The sequence below is a fragment of the Natator depressus genome, chromosome 3 (genome assembly GCF_965152275.1).
Source record: "Natator depressus isolate rNatDep1 chromosome 3, rNatDep2.hap1, whole genome shotgun sequence".
NCBI lineage: Eukaryota > Metazoa > Chordata > Testudines > Cheloniidae > Natator > Natator depressus.
The window spans coordinates 189,402,357-189,423,998 of NC_134236.1; the positions used below are offsets into that span (position 1 = coordinate 189,402,357).

The window sequence follows — 21,642 nt, forward strand, 5'->3', positions numbered from 1 at the left end:
CATCCCAGCCAGGGCTTTGTCAAGCCTGACCTTAAAAACCTCTAAGGAAGGAGATTCTACCACCTCCCTAGGTAACGCATTCCAGTGTTTCACCACCCTCTTAGTGAAAAAGTTTTTCCTAATATCCAATCTAAACCTCCCCCATTGCAACTTGAGACCATTACTCCTCGTTCTGTCATCTGCTACCATTGAGAACAGTCTAGAGCCATCCTCTTTGGAACCCCCTTTCAGGTAGTTGAAAGCAGCTATCAAATCCCCCCTCATTCTTCTCTTCTGCAGACTAAACAATCCCAGCTCCCTCAGCCTCTCCTCATAAGTCATGTGCTCTAGACCCCTAATCATTTTTGTTGCCCTTCGCTGGACTCTCTCCAATTTATCCACATCCTTCTTGAATTGGCGGATGTGATTGCAGAGCCATTGGCCATTATCTTTGAAAACTCGTGGCGAACGGGGGAAGTCCCAGATGACTGGAAAAAGGCTAATGTAGTGCCAATCTTTAAAAAAGGGAAGAAGGAGAATCCTGGGAACTACAGGCCAGTCACCCTCACCTCAGTCCCCGGAAAAATCATGGAGCAGATCCTCAAGCAATCAATCCTGAAGCACTTACACGAGAGGAAAGTGATCAGGAACAGTCAGCATGGATTCACCAAGGGAAGGTCATGCCTGACTAATCTAATCGCCTTCTATGATGAGATTACTGATTCTGTGGATGAAGGGAAAGCAGTGGATGTATTGTTTCTTGACTTTAGCAAAGCTTTTGACACGGTCTCCCACAGTATTCTTGTCAGCAAGTTAAAGAAGTATGGGCTGGATGAATGTACTATAAGGTGGGTAGAAAGTTGGCTAGATTGTCGGGCTCAACGGGTAGTGATCAATGGCTCCATGTCTAGTTGGCAGCCGGTGTCAAGTGGAGTGCCCCAGGGGTCGGTCCTGGGGCCGGTTTTGTTCAATATCTTCATAAATGATCTGGAGGATGGTGTGGATTGCACTCTCAGCAAATTTGCGGATGATACTAAACTGGGAGGAGTGGTAGATACGCTGGAGGGCAGAGATAGGATACAGAGGGACCTAGACAAATTGGAGGATTGGGCCAAAAGAAACCTGATGAGGTTCAATAAGGATAAGTGCAGGGTCCTGCACTTAGGACGGAAGAACCCAATGCACAGCTACAGACTAGGGACCGAATGGCTAGGCAGCAGTTCTGCGGAAAAGGACCTAGGGGTTACAGTGGACGAGAAGCTGGATATGAGTCAGCAGTGTGCCCTTGTTGCCAAGAAGGCCAATGGCATTTTGGGATGTATAAGTAGGGGCATAGCGAGCAGATCGAGGGACGTGATCGTTCCCCTCTATTCGACATTGGTGAGGCCTCATCTGGAGTACTGTGTCCAGTTTTGGGCCCCAAGAAGGATGTGGAGAAATTGGAGAGAGTCCAGCAAAGGGCAACAAAAATGATTAGGGGTCTGGAACACATGACTTATGAGGAGAGGCTGAGGGAACTGGGATTGTTTAGTCTGCAGAAGGGAAGAATGAGGGGGGATTTGATAGCTGCTTTCAACTCCCTGAAGGGGGGTTCCAAAGAGGATGGATCTAGACTATTCTCAGTGGTAGAAGAGGACAGGGCAAGGAGTAATGGTCTCAAGTTGCAGTGGGGGAGGTTTAGGTTGGATATTAGGAAAAACTTTTTCACTAGGAGGGTGGTGAAACACTGGAATGCGTTACCTAGGGAGGTGGTAGAATCTCCTTCCTTGGAAGTTTTTAAGGTCAGGCTTGACAAAGCCTTGGCTGGGATGATTTGATTGGGGATTGGTCCTGCTTTGAGCAGGGGGTTGGACTAGATGACCTCCTGAGGTCCCTTCCAACCCTGATATTCTATGATTCTAACAGTGCTACCGTAGAAACAGCTGAAGTGTGCAAGCTGAAACACAGACATGGTTCTTAATGCATATTTTAAAAAAAACATCTTTTAAGCCTTGCAAAATATGAACATTTGCAAATTGCGTAATGGGTATGCAGTCTAGAAATGTTTCCTTAAGGCTTCAGGCACATACTTAAGTTGTGTACACATAGCAAGTTGAGCGCTCACTTGGTGCTGGGAATTTACCAGGTGAGCAGCTAGTGACTTATTAGTTTTGCTTATAAACTCCTCGAACAGAATAACTCCAGATTTTTCTTCTTTTTCAATAACCTAAGAAATTAAGTGCAAAAACCAACTGGCCTCTTCAGACATCACATGCAACTACTGCTAGTTAAACAGACATTTTCTGAATAATGCAGTTTAACAAACATAGAATGTATGTAGTAGTAATTGCCTTCTACAGGGACTGTCACACACATAAGTGACACAACAAAATCTTATAAAAAGAAATGTACATTCTTCCTTTCTCTCCTTCTGGCATACCTTAAATAAGGAACAGAGCCAAATGGTGGCTGTGGAGGGGAATATTTTAGAGGAACTTCCAAAACTTCATTGAGTGAATACCTGTGAAAAGATAGCTCTTGCTGTGCTCTGCAAAATCCAAGGCCCCACCTCAGTCATATGTCTCCTGGAAAGGAATTTCACAGCCTGGGGACATCCACTCTGAAGGCTCTGCCCCTACCCCTCACAAGACCACCCTAGGGACTGTCAGATAAGTAGACCTCACCAATCTTAGCTGTCATGGCAGACTGTGTAGAGAGGTGGTCTGAGTGAGCTGGTTCCTAGTCCATTCACAGTCTTAAAGATGGATTAGAACTTTGAACTGAACATTGGTTTTGCTGCTTCTGATGTGTTCTTGCTGAGTTAAGACATGTTGCTGTGTTCTGAACCACTTAGTTTCCTGGTGGCCTTCAGCATCTGCTACTGTTACAGCAGATTGTAGTAATCTAGCCTTAAGGTGATAAAGGCATGCATCACTGTAGCTAGGTTCTCTTTGGTTGGGATAAGAGTGCATGCTCTTGGGCAGTTAGAGGGAAAAGTTATTTCTGGACAGGATTGCTATGTGTGAATCTTGGAGCACTGATTAATCCAGAGAGGCTATGACCTTGTGCACCACTTTCACAATTGAAAGACAGATGCATAGAATTGATGGTGGGGTTGCTGATCCTGCCAGTTCTTTTATAACTTTTTTTCCCTTATGAACCCCAATCCTCTGCATTTTATTTGGAATGAGCCTGAGCCAGTACCTTTCATCCAAGTGCCTGCTTTGCTCAGCGGCATCAGAGGATCCACAGTATCCATGCTGATTGAGAAGTATAGCTTGGTGTCAGCTGCTTGTTCTTGGTACTTCAGTTCATGTACAATCAATCTCCCCTAGTAACCTCGCATGTTGAACAATGAGGGTGACAGAATTGCAACCTATAGGACTATCTGCATAAGGGAGGGCTCTTTGGAGGAGGAGGGAGCTGCTATCCATCCCAATCAACAGGAATCTCTTCAAGAACCAAGGGGGGGGGGAACAGCTTAAAGCATTCTGTTCACCCAGCCAGATCATGGAGGTGAGATAATAGTATCTCATGCTAATCTGTGTCAAAAAGTGCCAGTGTATGTAGTGATATTGGTGTAAAGGCCTAACTTCTTCAGTGTAGCCAGGAGGAGACAGTATGAGAGAGCCAAAGCGTTCTTTTGCGGGCTTTCCCATTAACTATTTAAGATGGCGACTTCTCTACATTCAAAACTGAAGTTCTACAAGAAGTTTAAGGGGCTTTTTCACGTTTGATGGGTCATTACATCACCGCAAGAAAATTCTGCTGGAAGGCTGCATACTGGGGCTCTCAAGGCCTGATCCAAAGCCACTGAAGTCAGTGGAAAGACTTATTGATTTCAAAAAGAAAAGGAGTACTTGTGGCACCTTAGAGACTAATCAATTTATTTGAGCATAAGCTTTCATGAGCTACAGCTCACTTCATCGGATGCATTCAGTGGAAAATACAGTGAGGAGATTTATATACACACAGAACATGAAAAAATGGGTGTTTATCATGCACACTGTAAGGAGAGTGATCACTTAAGATGAGCTATTACCAGCAGGGAGAGGGGAAGAAAACCTTTTGTAGTGATAATCAAGGTGGGCCATTTCCAGCAGTTAACAAGAATGTCTGAGGAACAGTGGAGGGGAGAGGGGGAATAAACAAGGGGAAATTAGTTTTACTTTGTGTAATGACTCAACCACTCCCAGTCTCTATTCAAGCCTAAGTTAATTGTATCCAATTTGCAAATTAATTCCAATTCAGCAGTCTCTCATTGGAGTCTGTTTCTGAAGACTTTTTGTTGAAGAATTGCCACTTTTAGGTCAGAAATTGAGTGACCAGAGAGATTGAAGTGTTCTCTGACTGGTTTATGAATGTTATAATTCTTGACATCTGATTTGTGTCCATTTATTCTTTTACGTAGAGACTGTCCAGTTTGACCAATGTACATGGCAGAGGGACATTGCTGGCACATGATGGCATATATCACATTGGTGGATGTGCAGGTGAACGAGCCTCTGATAGTGTGGCTGATGTGATTAGGCCCTATGATGGTGTCCCCTGAATAGATATGTGGACACAGTTGGCAATGGGCTTTGTTGCAAGGATAGGGTCCTGGGTTAGTGGTTCTGTTGTGTGGTATGTGGTTGCTGGTGAGTATTTGCTTCAGGCTGGGGGGCTGTCTGTAGGCAAGGACTGGCCTGTCTCCCAAGATTTGTGAGAGCGATGGGTCGTCCTTCAGGATAGGTTGTAGATCCTTGATGTGTTGGAGAGGTTTTAGTTGGGGGATGAAGGTGATGGCTAGTGGCGTTCTGTTATTTTCTTTGTTGGGCCTGTCCTGTAGTAGGTGACTTCTGGGTACTCTTCTGGCTCTATCAATCTGTTTCTTCACTTCAGCAGGTGGGTATTGTAGGAATGCTTGGTAGAGATCTTGTAGGTGTTTGTCTCTGTCTGAGGGGTTGGAGCAAATGCGGTTGTATCATAGAGCTTGGCTGTAGACAATGGATTGTGTGGTGTGGTCTGGATGAAAGCTGGAGGCATGTAGGTAGGAATAGCGGTCAGTAGGTTTCTAGTATTGGGTGGTGTTTATGTGACCATCGCTTATTAGCACCGTAGTGTCCAGGAAGTGGATCTCTTTGTGGACTGGTCCAAACTGAGGTTGATGATGGGATGGAAATTGTTGAAATCATGGTGGAATTCCTCAAGGGCTTCTTTGCCATGGGTCCAGATGATGATGTCCTCAATGTAGCGCAAGTAGAGTAGGGGCATTAGGGGACTAGAGCTGAGGAAGCCTTGTTCTAAGTCAGCCATAAAAATGTTGGCATACTGTGGGGCCATGCGGGTACCCATAGCAGTGCCGCTGATTTGAAGGTATACATTGTCCCCAAATGTGAAATAGTTATGGGTGAGGACAAAGTCGCCAAGTTCAGCCACCAGGTTTGCCGTGACATTATCGGGGATAGTGTTCCTGACGGCTTGTAGTCCATCTTTGTGTGGAATGTTGGTGTAAAGGTCTTCTACATCCATAGTAGCCAGGATGGTGTTTTCAGGAAGATCACTGATGGATTGTAGTTTCCTCAGGAAGTCAGTGGTGTCTCGAAGATAGCTGGGAGTGCTGATAGTGTAGGGCCTGAGGAGGGAGTCTACATAGCCAGACAATCCTGCTGTCAGGGTGCCAATGCCTGAGATGATGGGGCGTCCAGGATTTCCAGGTTTATGGATCTTGGGTAGCAGATAGAATACCCCAGGTCAGGTTTCCAGGGGTGTGTCTGTGCGGATTTGTTCTTGTACCTTTTCAGGGAGTTTCTTGAGCAAATGCTGTTGTTTCTTTTGGTAACTCTCAGTGGGATCAGAGGGTAATGGCTTGTAGAAAGTGGTGTTGGAGAGCTGCCGAGCAGCCTCTTGTTCATATTCCGACCTGTTCATGATGACAGCAGCATCTCCTTTGTCAGCCTTTTTGATTATGATATCAGAGTTGTTTCTGAGGCTGTGGATGGCATTGTGTTCTGCACGGCTGAGGTTATGGGGCAAGTGATGCTGCTTTTCCACAATTTCAGCCCATGCATGTCGGCGGAAGCACTCTATGTAGAAGTCCAGTCTGTTGTTTTGATCTTCAGGAGGAGTCCACCTAGAATCCTTCTTTTTGTAGTGTTGGTAGGAAGGTCTCTGTGGATTAGTACGTTGTTCAGAGGTGTGCTTTGAATCCACACCCTACTGCATGCTGTACATTAGTGAGGAAAGCTTATCCAAGGTAAAGGTCAATTACCCTTTACTTCAGTGTCTGCTGTACACCTAATCCTGAGTGAAAAAGATTTGAGTGTCTGCCTTTTCATTGTAACTTAACCCAAATTGCTGCTTTAAACCAGGTGTTCGAGAAGCCTGTGACAGTTATAATCATGACAACTTCTTTTCAGAATGGGAGCAACACACTTGCAACACTAGCAAATGGTATACGAGTCCCTGAGTTTAGCCTCAAATTCTAATGCTGCTTTTTATTATGTTGAAGGAAGGTCCAGTGTCGCTTCCACAAGAAATTGTTCTTCAGAAGCTGAGAAACATTCTGCACATAAAGGTGGAGAAAATGCTGATGAAAGTCAAGGGTAGGATTATGATTGTTTGCTATCTGGGAAGCTAATATCAGTGAAACTGAAATCTGCTCTTTACAGATTTGCATCTTTCTGGCTGTGTCTACACAGAATTTTCAGCAACTTTCCCACCATTTGTCAGTTAGTATTTGTGCAGCTCCATCCATGCTAGCAACAGTTGGAATGCTCGTGGAAATCAGTCATGGGTGTTTTCACCATTATGTAATCTAATCAATTGTTCTTGTTTTACCATAGTGTCATCTAACAGCGTGGTGAACACACCTGCTCCTGTGCTCCACTAGCACTTCCACCAATGTCAGTACTTGTTGGAGCTGCAGTGGTGCTGCACCAATGATGGGGAAATAGCTGAAAATTCTAGATGTAGAGAGAGACCTATTGGTGATTTATGATGTTAACCAAATTGCCAAGACAGTTGAATAACATAAACTAGCCTCTGTTCGGCCTAACACATTTTATACAAACAAATTTATGAAGTTACCACAGGGATAATTACTCCAGCCAGGACAGGTTGGGCATTTTAGAACTCACTACTCAAAGAATTAAATTTAAGTATAAGAGAGAAATAAAATTATGAAATGCATAGACCAGTCAAAAAACTAAAATAACAGCACTTCGAAAGAATACGATTACAAAGAATATATGCGCATTGCAGGAAGTACCAAGAAGTAACAACAACATAAGCATTTGTTGGGAGGTGTGAGAGAGAGCGAGTGTGTGTGTGTGTGTGTGTGTGTGTGTCTCCCTTCTGCCTGAATGGCTCATCACCGAGATACGTTATCCTCAGGTGACTAATTGTTACTCCAAGTCCATAAGGCACACTTTAGGTATAAATAAGTTATTTCTTAAATGTTATTTCATAAATACATCTTGCAATGATTATGAATCTTTACTCTTCATGGATAAATATCTTGTAAGACATGTTTGATGTAGTGAGTTTTGTCAGGTCTGAGGGGTGAGTTGTTTGCAAAGAACACGGAACCTTTTGCCTAGGAGCCTCTGTGTCACTGAGCATTTACTCCCATGTGAACACTGCTCATTATTGTGAGAAAGGGTCACTAGCCTAAAATAATTAAATTCTCTAAATGTGTTGTTTTTTACCTGTAGGTCTTTTAAAAAAAAAAAAAATCCCTGCAGTGATGAGTAAGAATACCTTATATATTTTTGCTAGATATTTAAATTCTGTATTGTACCAATGCGTATTAATTTACAAAAGTTTTTAGACATGCTTGTCAAGGGCACTTATTTTAGACCTTTGACTCATACTGCTGTCTCCGTGGAAGCTGATATTTTATTGATCTATTCTGAACTTGGACGTCCTGTTAGGAAGTAAACAATAATGGTACACTCTAAAGCAGAAGTGGGCAAACTACGGCCCGCGGGCCACATCCTGCCTGCGGGACCCTCCTGCCCGGCCTCTGAGCTCCTGGCCTGGGAGGCTCGCCCCCAGCCCCTCCCACACTGTTCCCCCTCTCCCACAGCCCCGCTGCCGCATGGGCAGCAGGGCTGCGAGCTCCTGCCGCTCTGAGCAATATGGTAAGGGGGTGGCAGGTCCCGGAAGGCAGTCAGGAGCAGGGGGCGGTTGGAGTGGGGAGTCGCGGGGGGGCAGTCAGGGGGCAAGGGCGGTTGGATGGGGCGGAGGTTCTGGGGCAGTCAGGGGTCGGGGAACAGCGGGGGTTGGATAGGGCGTGGGAGTCCCAGGGGGAGCGTTTTGGGGCAGCGAGTCCCAGGAGCAGGCAGTCAGGGGATGGGAAGTGGGAGGGGGCCAGACTGTTTGAGGGGCACAACCTTCCCTACCCGGCCCTCCATACAGTTTTGCCCACTTCTGCTCTAAAGTATTTTAAGTTCTTCAGATGGAAGATGCTATAAAATGACACCTACAGATTAACCATCTCCACACCCTGGTGAGCTAGGCCAATAGATTTATAATTTTATAAAATGAGGGAGAACAGAGAGCTTAAGTAATTTTCCAAGATCACACAGTGAGCCAGAGGCAAACCAGGGAATAGCACCCAGAAATCCTCACTCCCACTCTCTTAGATCTTGTCTGCACTGCAAGCCAGGGTGTGAATCTACAGTGCACCAACTTCCTGCACAATAACTCAACTGTGAACAATGATATAGCTCAGTGAATGTCCCAGTGTGTGGCTTAGCATCTACACTTTCTCCTGTGAATAAGACTGATCATGCATCCTAGGGCACATAGCTTGCCACTGAATAACATGCAGGGGTGAGAGGAAAGATAGAAGCTTTCTCACTGCAGTTAAATGTGAAGATTTGTTTATCTTGTAAATTAAAATTTTACAAAAACCTGGGCTGATGAGATCAAGGTTCTGACCAATCATGCAGTTTGTGGGTAAAATCTCCATGAGTCAACACTGACTTTCTTATTGGTTTCTGGTCCTAAGCTATAATAACTTTCCTTTTCCTGTTTTGTTTTGGTTTTTTTTTTTTTTGTTTTTTAAATCAAGGCCAAATATGGTGATCCATGTGTGTGACGAAGCAAAAAATTTGAAGGAAGATTTTGTTTGTCCTCGAGATCTTTTGATTTCTGAAATGAAGTACTTTGCTGAATATCTGTCTGTGGATGCCCAGCGCTGGGAAGAGGTGGACATTTCAGTTCACTGTGACGTTCACATCTTTGACTGGTTAATAAGATATGTTAAAAGGAACACTAAGGAATATGAAGTGTATGAAATACCCACTTTAGGTAAAAGATATTCTATTGTTCGTTTGCTGCAGATTCATTATCTGCATTGTCTGATCTGTGCTTCAGACTAAAAGTATATGTGCAAAATTGTCTGGAAGTTAATATCCCTCTTTAATTCAACTGCAGCCTCCTAGGCCCAGTCTGCTGTGGCCAGAAACACTGGTTTGTTGGAAATGTGCTAAAACAGTTTCCCTGGCCATTATAGAAAGTCCCTGGTCTTGCTACTACTGATAATCTTAGGGAAATATTCCTCTGGTCGTTACAGTGGTGAAAGCACTAGTCTAAGTTGACAGCTGGTATCTTTACCAAGGTAATCTAAAAAGAAAAGGAGTACTTGTGGCACCTTAGAGACTAACCAATTTATTTGAGCATAAGCTTTCGTGAGCTACAGCTCACTTCGTCGGATGCATCCGACGAAGTGAGCTGTAGCTCACGAAAGCTTATGCTCAAATAAATTGGTTAGTCTCTAAGGTGCCACAAGTACTCCTTTTCTTTTTGCAAATACAGACTAACATGGCTGTTACAGAGTGAGTCTAGATTACCTTGTTTCAGAGTAACAGGATTACATCACTGTGATAAGCACAAATGGCCAATCTACAGTAGCATTCTCTCTGTGGCTACAGCAACATTTGGAGACTTTCCTAAAAACTTCATTGTAAATGCAGTGTAAAGGAGCAGTTCTACCATCGTCTTGGTAGTCGTGGGGCAAAACTTTGAAAAGCACTTAAGTGACTTAAGAGCCTGGCATTGACAGGAGCCCATTGACTCTCATTGTGAGGCCCCTAAGTTGCTTAAGGTCTTTCAAAATTTTTCCCTTGTACTTAATTTTGAGTCCAATTCTACTTTTATTAAAGTCAGTGAGAGGGTCTTTAAGTAGCTTAAGTGGGTTAATTAAGCCCATCCAAGGATGGAATAAAATACATTTTAAAAAAAGTCAGAAATTTATTTTAATTGGATATTTTTATTTAAATTTAAAAACAGGCTTATATTTAAAAACTATTTTTTAAAATTAAATTTGAAATTGACAACCTATGTTAAGGCCTAAACTTACTACAATATCTATTACAATCCTTTAAATTAAATACAAAAAATATTAAACAGTACATGTTTGTTTTCTTCTTTTTAGTCTATTCAGCTAATTCAGTTCAATGACTAGTTCATGCAAAGGTGAGAAGCCAGTTGGGAGCTGCAAAAGCAGGAAAGCTTGTTTTCCTCTTTGAATCTATGAATAAAAACTAGGTGTGAGAGGATAAGATCTTCTAGTTCTAAAACCTTGAAGGACAGTGATCAGACAGTCACTTCAGTTCACTAACTATACATATTACTTCCTTTGCTTAATAAAGTTTTGAATCCAAAACCTGTTTTGAAGAACTTTTTCCTTATGTGTTCAACACATTGAAGGTACTTGTATTTAATAAAAAAATTAAAATGATTGTTTTGTGCATTTCTGATTGATTTTGAATTTCCATCCAAATAAAGTTTGACAAGTTACAAATAAAAAAATAATGATCATCTAGTAAAAGGTTAAACTATATTGTTGCTTTTAAATAAATGTGCATAGGTATGTGATATGCTCCTGGTTGGCAAAAAGAAATAGTAGATTTAGTGTATAGGCTATATTTAGTTGTAAATTAACATATTTTAATGTGTACCAACCAATGAGAATCAATCTTTAGGAAAATAACCTTAAAGTGTAAATATAAAACAAGATTAAAATAGATTTAAACTAAGGTTTCCTTCTTGCAGATTTAAATTAGTCCACCTTGGCCAGTCCAGATCTAAATCCTCTTGAAATGAATTGGAAAATTCATATTTGGGAGCACTGAATGGGCACTGGATCAGGCCCTGCTCCAGCAAAATAACATTAGCTAGCTCTAGCACATGTGCTGACCAAACTGTTAAAAAGTGGCTTAGATGGTACAGTGTTTGATCGGTTAAAATGCTCTGTTTAACTATGTTTGAGTTGACGTATTGACAGGAACTAAGGACCTGTCTATACTAAGAAAATGATTATTTCTGGGGATCATGTCATAACTGTTTGGTGTTGCCTGTATAGATGGGACCAGAATTCTGTTTCCAAAGATCAGAGGCATGACACGTGTTGAAAAGTGGAATGATAAGAACTTGTTTAGTAAAATAATGCCCTCCTTTAAAGAGGCATTTAGTCTCTTAGGGTATTCTCAATTTATCAAAGGAATAAATTAATCTTAACCTTTTCACCTTGTTCTGCTGTTTCTCTTTTAGAACCAGGAAATGTCATTTCGATTCTTATTTCTTCTGAGTTTCTGAAGATGGATTCCTTAGTGAGTATAGCAAGAGTTGAGAAATTCCATGATATAATAGCACACTTTACCACCAAATGGTTGGCATAAACCTTAGTAGCTTATATGCTAAGCTTTGAGAGTGTACTTATAGCTGTATAAAACAGAGGGGAAAATAGTTCATGTCCCAAAGAGTTTACAATCTGAGGATCAGATTCTGCCACCTTGCTCATGAAAAGTAGTAATTTAATAATTGCACAGTCTCTCTGATTTGAGTGGGGCTGCTTGCAGAGTAAGGTACTACTGAATGTGATTAGGGGAGCCAGCATCTACCTCCAAATGAATACTTATTAATCTAAATAATAGCTTGCTGCACTGTGTGAGCTAATGGCAGTATCTGACTTTTGACAGCTATCTTAAAGGAAACCTAAAGTCTCCACATTTTCAGTGTTTTACACCAGTGGCTCTCAACCTTTCCAGACTACTGTGCCCCTTTCAGAAGTCTGATTTGTCTTCCATATCTCCAAGTTTCACCTCACTTAATAACTACTTGCTTACAAAATCAGACATAAAAACACACAAGTGTCACAGCACACTATTGTTGAAAGATTGCTTACTTTCTTTTTTTACCATATAATTATAAAATAAATCATTGGAATATAAATATTGTACTTACATATCAGTAATAGAGCATGTAGAGCAGTATAAAAAGTCATCGTATGAAATTTTAGTTTGTAATGACTTCACTAGTCCTTTTTCTGTAACCTGTTGTAAAACGAGGCGAATATCTAGATGAGTTGATGTACCCCCCTGGAAGACCTCTGCATACCCCCGGGGTATACATATCTCTGGTTGAGAACCACTGTTTTATACTAAGGGCCTCTTCTTCCCTCTGGAGTGCAGTTCTCCATCAGTCAACATATTTAAGCCCCATTCACTTTAATTGGAGATGTGCACATTTAATGAGGAGACAGGATTGCTTAGTTATATTTTTTTTGTGTAGATATGCAGTTTTACCTTTTAGTTTTCACTTCCTTAATTCATATAAAGAGCTTGTCTTATTTATAGTTCATCATGTAAATGGACAGACCAGTGATGTATCTGTTTGATTTTCTTTTTCCAGTTGTTTAATAGTAACAACAAACACTGTGCAGCCAAGTTAAGGAAGGAATTTAAACTTTAATGTACTGCATCTTCTTGCTGTCACAACTGTCATTATTTGTTTGCAGTTCATGCTAAATTTTAAATTTTACTGGTAAAGCTAAATTTGGTGAGTGCAATGCTGTATATAATGTTAAAGCTACAAAACTGGCCTCTAGTTCTGGATCATGAACGCTATGGAGGTGGCACTTCCTGAAGATGATTCAGGGGTAGTAGTCAGAATCGAAGACCCTTCAGGATTGCAGTAGTTCAGAGTTACATTTAAGCCATGTACATAAAAAATGTGACTTGCTTTCTGAGCCATTAAATTGTATTTTTAGAGTTGAACTGAGCCAGCTTTTGCTAAATGCCATTAATTCTAACAAAATCCTGAATCCTACTCAAGAAATTTTGGATATAAAAGTAATAGGTCTTCTGAGATACGGGTTTGTGTATCATTAATTTCAGTGTTCATAGTATCTCCTTTCCTTCCTAGGTAAAAAAATGTATTCATTATTGCCACAAAAACATGAGTGCTATCATAGCCACCCCATGCAACATGAACTGTGTCAGTGGTGACCTCCTTAAGCGTATAGCTGATCTTTTCACACACAATGAAGTGGAAGATGTGAAGGACAAAAAAGATAAATTTAAGAGGTAACTTTTTTTCTTCAGTGATTATTAATAATCACTATTGATCCTCAACTTTTCTGACAAAACATCTAAAAAAAGAATAGGAGTCCGAAGTAAAGACTTGTTAAAGAATTAGTGTGATGTTAGCAATTTATATACTTTTAAAATGTCTTAATACACAATATCATAAAATGGCTCAAGAAGACGACAAAATTTCAAGAGGAAGTAAGAAGTTCTAGATAGGAGCCAACAAGTGAAAGGGCAACTCTCCAAATGTGAAGAATCATGAGGAGTCCAAGATTAGGAGAGAACTGAGTGGATGGGATAGTAGGTGACTATGAAGAAGGAGGGTTAGAGTGAGCTTTGAAAACAGACATTTTGGACTGAGAGATGGGTAAGGAGCCACTGACAATAACTGAGGATGGGAGTAGTGTGTTCCTAGTTCCTGGAGAATTAATAGTTTGGTTGCAGTATTCTGGAATCCCTGAAGTTTTAGAGTTGGAATTTTATAGGGATATGAAAGATGGTGCTAAAATAGAGTGGAATACAGTTAAGAACATGTATAAGGATTTCAACTGAGCTAGGATCAAGATAAAGACTATTGTAATAATCAGATTTGCAGACAAGGAAGATGAGGTAGGAAAGCATTTTAATTGTCAAACATTACTGGCGTTAGGATTAAAGTTAAGGAGAATAATAGTGGAAAGTCCAGAGGTATAGAGTGAGTGTGATCTTGGAAGCATTCAGTAGTAGAAAGCTTATAGTCAAGGTAAAAGCTGATTATCTAACAGGCAAACACCGAGGTAGTGCTCCTAAAGTGACCTTGCTCTTAGGGATATGTCAGGTTCTGTTGTAGTTGGCACCAATATAAGTTGCTTGCTAGTTGATTGAGGTGTAGAGTTGGGTGTCATCTGCATAGAAATGATACCTAAATTGGTATATGTCTCTTCTGCTGTCAGTGAGAAAAGATAAAGGACACAAGGGCCAAGGAACGAGCCTTGAGACACAACAAAGGGAAGAGGTAAAGATTTTACCACATGGGAAAGGAATGGTTAGGGAGGTAGGGAGAGGACAGATTCTTGCTCCAAACACCCAAGAAGTAAAGAAGTGCAGGAAAAGCTATACGGAAGACTTATACGGTAACTTTACTTGAAATATTTCAGAGTAACAGGCGTGTTAGTCTGTATTCGCAAAAAGAAAAGGAGTACTTGTGGCACCTTAGAGACTAACCAGTTTATTTGAGCATAAGCATCCGATGAAGTGAGCTGTAGCTCACGAAAGCTTATGCTCAAATAAATTGGTTAGTCTCTAAGGTGCCACAAGTACTCCTTTTCTTTTTACTTGAAATAGGGTCTAGAGGTGACATTTTGGAAAATCACCAAAATGCTTCACATTGTGAAAACAGTACTTATGAGACTTAGACTGCACCTACACTGCAAGCTAGAGGTGTTATTTCCCTGCTTGTGTATCCTCCAGCTTCAGGGGGGTTTGTGTTTGGCACAGGAAGGCTGTGCCTCTGCTGCCACTATCCATGTTACCACAGCTACGCTGCTATTTATACTCAGGCTAGCTTGATGAGAACTAGTACAAGTATGTATACATGAACAGGGGAATCAAAGCTCGTAGTGTAGATGTGGCATGAGGGTCCTAAGTGCCTTTGAAGTCAGTAGTACTTGGTTACTTTGGCTCCCAAATCACTTAAGAGCTTTTGAAAATTTTACCCTAAGTCATTAACTCTTCAGTTATCTAATTCTTGAGCAAGTTGAAAACCGACCAAGAGGTGGTGCTGAAAGCAGAAAAGAGGCAAGAGGAAACTACTTGCTCCAGAGCCTTACAAAGAATGTAAAGTTTATTTGGAAAATGGGTTGAGGGCAACAATTCCAAATCCATCAGAGAGATATTAAGTGGAGATGGCATGATGACCAATGATGAGCTAATATGTGGGTTCAATATGGTTTTTTGGGAGGGCTGAGTGTGCTTTCCAGAATAATAGGGTGGAAAGGAGCTCTTTTTGTAGATGGCAGGCTGGCAGAGTTCCTTTTTTGAATAACTATTTTAATGTTCCTGCAGGTTTTGTGTTAGGGCACCTAGAGCTTTATATAGGCATTTTTTATTTTATAAAAATAAATAAAAACAAAATAAAAATGTTAGTGGTAGCAAGCGAAGTTGGAAGAGGTTTTTTCAGTAGTTGAAATTACCTTGATGATAGCTTCAATAGATTTAGAAATGGGGGAAGAAAAACTTGGTGCCCCGTTCCACCTGTCAGTGGGTCAAGATAGTAACAAGTTACGTGTCTGTTTATTCTTGAGAAAGAGGAGGTAGTAATCTCTTTACAGGACTCCACAAAGAGAGAAATGGGAGGGCTAAGTGTTGGTGGGGAAGGTGGAGATTTAATAGTCCAGAATAGGTACCAAGAATCATAATGCTTGGTTTACTGAAGTAATAGGCTTAAATATGTTTATAAAGGCAGGACTGTTGTAATTAATTAATTGGGTGTAGGATTGGGTCCTTTTTGGACACTTTAAAAAAGCACAGCCCAAGACTTCTATAGACAATTGTATATAAAGATGGCAGATGTCCACGCTGGAAACAAGTTTTCCACATTGTATTTCTTACAGGAAAATTGTATAACTTCACAAAAGTCAAATCTTGAAACTAACATCTTAAAACCATCTCATTTTAAAGTAGCAGAATGTAATTATTGATTAACTGCAAACAAAGCAAAGTTTAGTTCTAAGCAAATTTTTATAAATAGTGGCTGTTTATCAACAGTAAACTTTTCTGCAAGAAGATTGAGAGACTGTTTGATCCAGATTACCAGAATCCAGATTCTCGGGGAAATGCAGCTACATTGTACAGGTGTAGTAATGTTCTTTTCTTACTTCCTTTCTACTCCATTTATGTAGGCTACATGTGCATTCCAAAGTGCCACTCATACTGTTGTATTTCATTTTATGTTTCAATTTTTTGTAGATGCTGTTTATGTAAGAAGCTTTTAACTAAAGAAACAGAAAGAAGAGTCCCTTGTGTTCCAGGAAAAATCAACATAGATCAACATGGAAATATTATTTATGTTCATATAAGGTGCTTCATGCATTGAAAACATAACTTTTTCTGTATACATGTATCCTGTTAAGTATGTTTACAAATACTATGTATTTAGAAAGTTAACAAATACAGTAGAACCTCAAAGTTATGAACATCTCAGGAATGGAGGTTGTTCATAACTCTGAAATGTTCGTAACTTTGAACAAAAGGTTGGGGTTGTTCTTTTAAAAAGTTTACAACTGAACATTGACTCAATACAGATTTCAGTCTTTACTGTGCAGAAGAAAAATGCTGCTTTCCTTTTTTTTTTTTTTTTAAAGTACTTTACATTTAACAGAGTACTGTACTGTGTTTGCTTTTTTGGGATGGGGGGTGTCTGCTGCTAACTGATTGTGTTCTTTCAGTTCCAAATGAGGTGTGTGGTTGACCAGTCAGTTTGTAAGTCTGGCGTTCGTGACACTGAGGTTCTACTGTACTCCATCCAATATAAAATTTATAAACTGTAGAATTAACCCACAAATCACCTGAACAACTTTTTTTTTTTTTTTAAATTCTTGTTGCCTTTCTTAGGCTCCTACAAATGGAAGGTTATGATGTTAGTTTGACCTCAATTGTATGCAACGTGTTGGAACAAATTTTGAAAGAGAAGGTAGTTAAGGGCATGCATCCGATGAAGTGAGCTGTAGCTCACGAAAGCTTATGCTCAAATAAGTTTGTTAGTCTCTAAGGTGCCACAAGTCCTCCTGTTCTTTTTAAGGACATAGAGGTGAATGGTAATTGGGATAAAATACAACAGGGTTTTCCCAAAAGATAAATCGTGCCAGACCAACCTGATCCCCTTCTTTGAGAACTGATTTTTTAGACAAAGGCAATGCAGTAGATCTAATCTACCTGGATTTCAGTAAGGCATTTGATACAGTTCCACATGGGAAATTATTAATTAAATTGGAGAAGATGGGGTTTATTAATATGATAATTGAAAGGTGAAAAAGGAACTGGTTAAAGGGGAGACTACAACGGGCCATACTGAAAGGTGAACTGTCGGACTGGAGGGAGGTTACTAGTGGAGTTCTTCAGGGATCAGTCTTGGGACCAGTCTTAGTCAATATTTTTATTACTGACCTTGGCACAAAAAGCAGGAGTGTGCTGATAAAATTTGCAGATGACACACAGTTGGGAGGTATAGCCAATATGGAGGAGGACCGGAATATACAAGAAGATCTGGATGACCTTGTCAACTGGAGTAATAGAAATGGGATGAAAATGAATAGTGCAAAGTCATGCATTTAGGGACTTAACCACAAGAATTTTTGCTATAAGCGGAGGACTTATCAGTTGGAAGTGACAGAGGAAGAGAGAGACCTGGGGGTATTGGTTGATCAGAGGATGACTATGAACTGTTAATGTAATGCGGCAGTGAAAAAGGCTCATGCAGTCTTAGGAGGCATCAGGTGAGGTATTTCCAGGAGAGACAGGGAAGTGTTAGTACCATTCTACAAGGCACTGGTGAAATGTCATCTGGAATAGTGTGTGCAATTCTGGTGTCCCATGTTTAAGACAGATGAATTCAATCTGGAACAAGTTCAGAGAAGGGCTACTAGAATGATCCGAGGAATGGAAAACCTACCATATGAGAGGAGAATCAAAGAGCTTGACTTGTTTAGCCTAACCAAAAGAAGGTTGTGGGGAGATGATTGAACTCTATAAATACATCAGAGAGAGAGAGAGAACACTCCTCTCCCTCCCTGGTATTTATTTAAGTGCCACTATGGACACATGAACAAATATAAATAAACTGGCCATCAACAAGTTTCGACTCAAAATTAGGTGAAAATTTCTAACCATCAGAGAAGTGAAATTCTGGAACAGCCTTCCAAAGGGAGCAGTGTGGGGGGAAAAAACCTAACTGTCTTCAAGACTGAGCTTGATACATTTATGGAGGGGATGGTATGATGGGACTGTCTAATGGCATGTGGCCCATCAGCACTTGCCAGTAGCAAAAATCCCCAACAGCCAGAGACACGATACTAAACAGGGAGGGCTCTGAGTTACTACAGAGAATTCTTTCCCAGGTGTCTGCCCAGTGGGTCTTCTCCACATGCTCAGAGTCTAAGTGGTCCCCCCATATTTCCTCCAGGTCAGCGTGGCAAAGACTCTGGGGGGTTTTGACCTTCCTCTGCAGTCTGGGGCACGGATCACTTGCAGGTTTAAACTACTGTAAATCGTGAATTCTCTAACTTTAAGTCTCTAAAGTTTAAACCATGATTTGAGGAATTCAGTAACTCAGTCAGGGATTAAGGCACTATTTCAAGAGTGGGTGGGTGGGTGAGGTTCTGTGGCCTGCAATGTGCAGGAGGTCAGACTAGATGATCACGATGGTCTCCTTTAGACTGTAAAGTCTATGAGTCTGTTGTACTTGGCAGTTTATTCCACAATACTATTGTTGTTAATCCATCAAGACCGCAATTGAAATCACTGGGAGTTTTTTTTTTGCTGGGTTAACCTTTTAAAATGTAAAATATTCAGAGCTAATCACTTAATTATCCTAAGGACTTGAAAATATGTTTAGCCAAAGACAAATGGAATTAAGGGCTACATTCAAAATGAGTTGTTAGAGTGATGGTTCCACACTCTGAACTATAAAGTCTGTATTCGCAAAAAGAAAAGGAGTACTTGTGGCACTTTAGAGACTAACAAATTTAAAATCTTGGGGGCAAGGGCCAACTTTTACTCTGTATTTGTACAAAGGCAAGCATAAATAAATAAATATATATATAAAAGTTCTGAGCATTTACGTTGTATTGTTTTATGGCTGCCTTCCTAGGCACAGTTAATTTGTCCTTTCTTGCACTTAATTTAAGCTTAATGGTGACTAGAAGTAGCTCTAATGCTAGCATGTCCATAGCAGCACAATTACACAAAAAGTGGAGGTGACACTAAATGTCAGTACCCATTATGCTTGCCTTTGTACAAATACAGAGTAAAAGTTGGCCCTTGCCCCCAAGATTTTACAGTCTAACCAAGGCAGGATGAAGTTAGTGGGTGAAGGTGGAAAAAAAAACATATTTTATCTTTCACAGACCAGATTGCCTCACTGCTAAATACTCTTTTTTGGGGGGTTAAAAGAAAGTCAGTCTCTCTCTCTCTTTCTCTCTCTGCATTTCTCTCTCATTTTTCAGTGGGAGGAAATTAAGTCTAGAACAGTGTATAGTCTAGTTAAGTCAAGTCTAGTTTTAAAAACTATTTTTTTTAAAAAAAGGCTTCAAAAGTACACATTGATCAAGAAGTCATCTAACTTTACAATCTTTACGTAACCATTTCATTGCTGCCTATTGTGCCCTGGTATCTAGGAACAAATGCACTTCCAGTGTTGTCCTGGGAACCAGTTCCTTTGCCATTTGAAGTGCAAAGAGTGGAATGAAATGGCAGTATTTAAAATAACATGGATGTGTTCCACATCAGCAGAGGCTAATGGCAAAGGAGTTAAAATATCCCTCAACCTTTGGGTGTTTGATTTTTTTCTACTCCCTATATCCTCCAGACATTTGAATGATACAATTCCACCCTGCCACTAGATACCAAGGAAGATGCTCACTAGCCCAGAGAGCAAGAGATCCACAGAGACTATTTGTATGTCTCTTACTTTGCTACTAACCATCAGACAGCTCTTGCACTAACTTGATAGTTTTATATCATTTCTAGTTCTTATGACTTTCATAGCTTGAGGTGGGCGGTGGCAATGTCGTCTGTCTCTGAGTTGCAGTGTCCTGAAATTGTTCTTATATTAACTTATGCCCTTGGCACTAGGTAATAGTTTGGGATGCTGCATGATGTCTGAATTTAATGCTGATTGTCCTACAACATGTTCTTGCTATGGTAGCTCTTCTGTGAAGGTGTGTTGTTGTTCTTCTTGCTTTTTGTTTTTCTCTCCAAACTTCATTGATACAAATATAGGACTAAAAACTCTTCACAATATAATGTGCAGCCTGACTGTGCATCTTTTATTACAGAGATAAAACTTGGGAAGTCCATGAGTACTTGATCAGTCTTTATGAGGAATTAAAATCTTGGCGAGATGTGTACTGGCGCCTCTGGGGGACTATCAATTGGCTGAGTTGTTCAAGATGTAATCAAGTGGGTATTATTGTTTTCACTTACTTGTTTTGTGGCAGCATGGGAACAAAACCAACATAATAATTTTGTGAGTGGATGGAGAGGGGTTGTGCTTTAACTCATAATTAAGAACTCTTTCTAGATGGCCTCATTTTGGTAGAAAAATACCTTCCTCTTCCCCAAATTTGATCTATCAATTTTGAGACCAGTAAGACTGTGTGTGTGTGTGTGTGTGTGTGTGTGTGTGTGTAGCTTATAGAGTGGGAAACATAATGGGATTTGTTATGAAAACTACGGAGCAGCTGTTGCTCTGTAACTTTTTAAGCTCCTTCTTTGTGCCCCACCCAAATACAATTCAGGTAGCCAGAAAAAAATGGGAAATGAGCTTGTACTGGAATATCTGAAATTTAAATGAAAACAGTATGACTAAATTAGGACTAATCTCTGACCATGAATATGCTGAATATGCAGCTCATAGCTGTCTGCGAGAGGTAAATAATTGATCTATATCTAATGTACTCCAAAATTCTGACTTTGACAGGCAACGTGACATCTCTTTTTTTTTTTTTTTAATATATATATATAGTCTTTCCTATGTACCGAATTTTCTCACTGCCAGTACCATACGCAGCCAGTTCTTTATCCCGGTGTGGCAAGCGCATTGGGTACAACTGGCACTGGAATATATCCCTGCTGTAACCAAAAAATTCTTCGATTTGATCCTACTCCACTTCCAAAGGTACTACTTTAATGTTACACTTTTAGCAATGATTCAGCTTAGGGCTGGATCATGATGTAAAGATCCTCCCTGATGTCAGGGGCAGTGGCCCAGGAGGGAGATTGACTCCTTGCGGACCTTCTGGCCTCTCTGCTGCTCTGGGGGGAGTACAATATACTGAGTCTATTCACAGTGTATCATACATTCCCTGGCAGGCGTGTTGGGGAGCGAAGTCTCTCCCCGCACCTGCATGTGGAGTGAGGGATGTGGAGGCTCTCCAGAGCTGCTTTCCCTTCCTGCGCTGCTACCTGCTGGGATTCAGGTGGCTGGAATAAGGGGGCACATATGTCCTTTATGCCATTTGCCACCACATAAACCAGGCCATGATTTGACCTATAGATACTTAATGCTGAAATTGGATATGAAAGGGTATTCTCTAAAGAATGGGCCAGTAAGCACAAAAGGAACTAT

The 21,642-nt window shown here is 40.7% G+C and overlaps 1 protein-coding gene across 3 annotated transcripts in view; it reads left to right on the forward strand.

Annotated features, from left to right (window-relative positions):
* Positions 1-21,642, forward strand: part of SANBR (SANT and BTB domain regulator of CSR) — a 48,379-nt gene that overhangs the window by 11,949 nt on the left and 14,788 nt on the right. For all 3 annotated transcript variants that reach the window (XM_074949524.1, XM_074949523.1, XM_074949522.1), the window contains 8 exons: positions 6,452-6,545; positions 9,020-9,258; positions 11,503-11,561; positions 13,156-13,316; positions 16,065-16,151; positions 16,266-16,376; positions 20,351-20,474; positions 21,040-21,192. In XM_074949524.1, the coding sequence (XP_074805625.1) occupies positions 6,452-6,545; positions 9,020-9,258; positions 11,503-11,561; positions 13,156-13,316; positions 16,065-16,151; positions 16,266-16,376; positions 20,351-20,474; positions 21,040-21,192 (1,028 nt within the window). The remainder of the gene's footprint in view (positions 1-6,451; positions 6,546-9,019; positions 9,259-11,502; positions 11,562-13,155; positions 13,317-16,064; positions 16,152-16,265; positions 16,377-20,350; positions 20,475-21,039; positions 21,193-21,642) is intronic.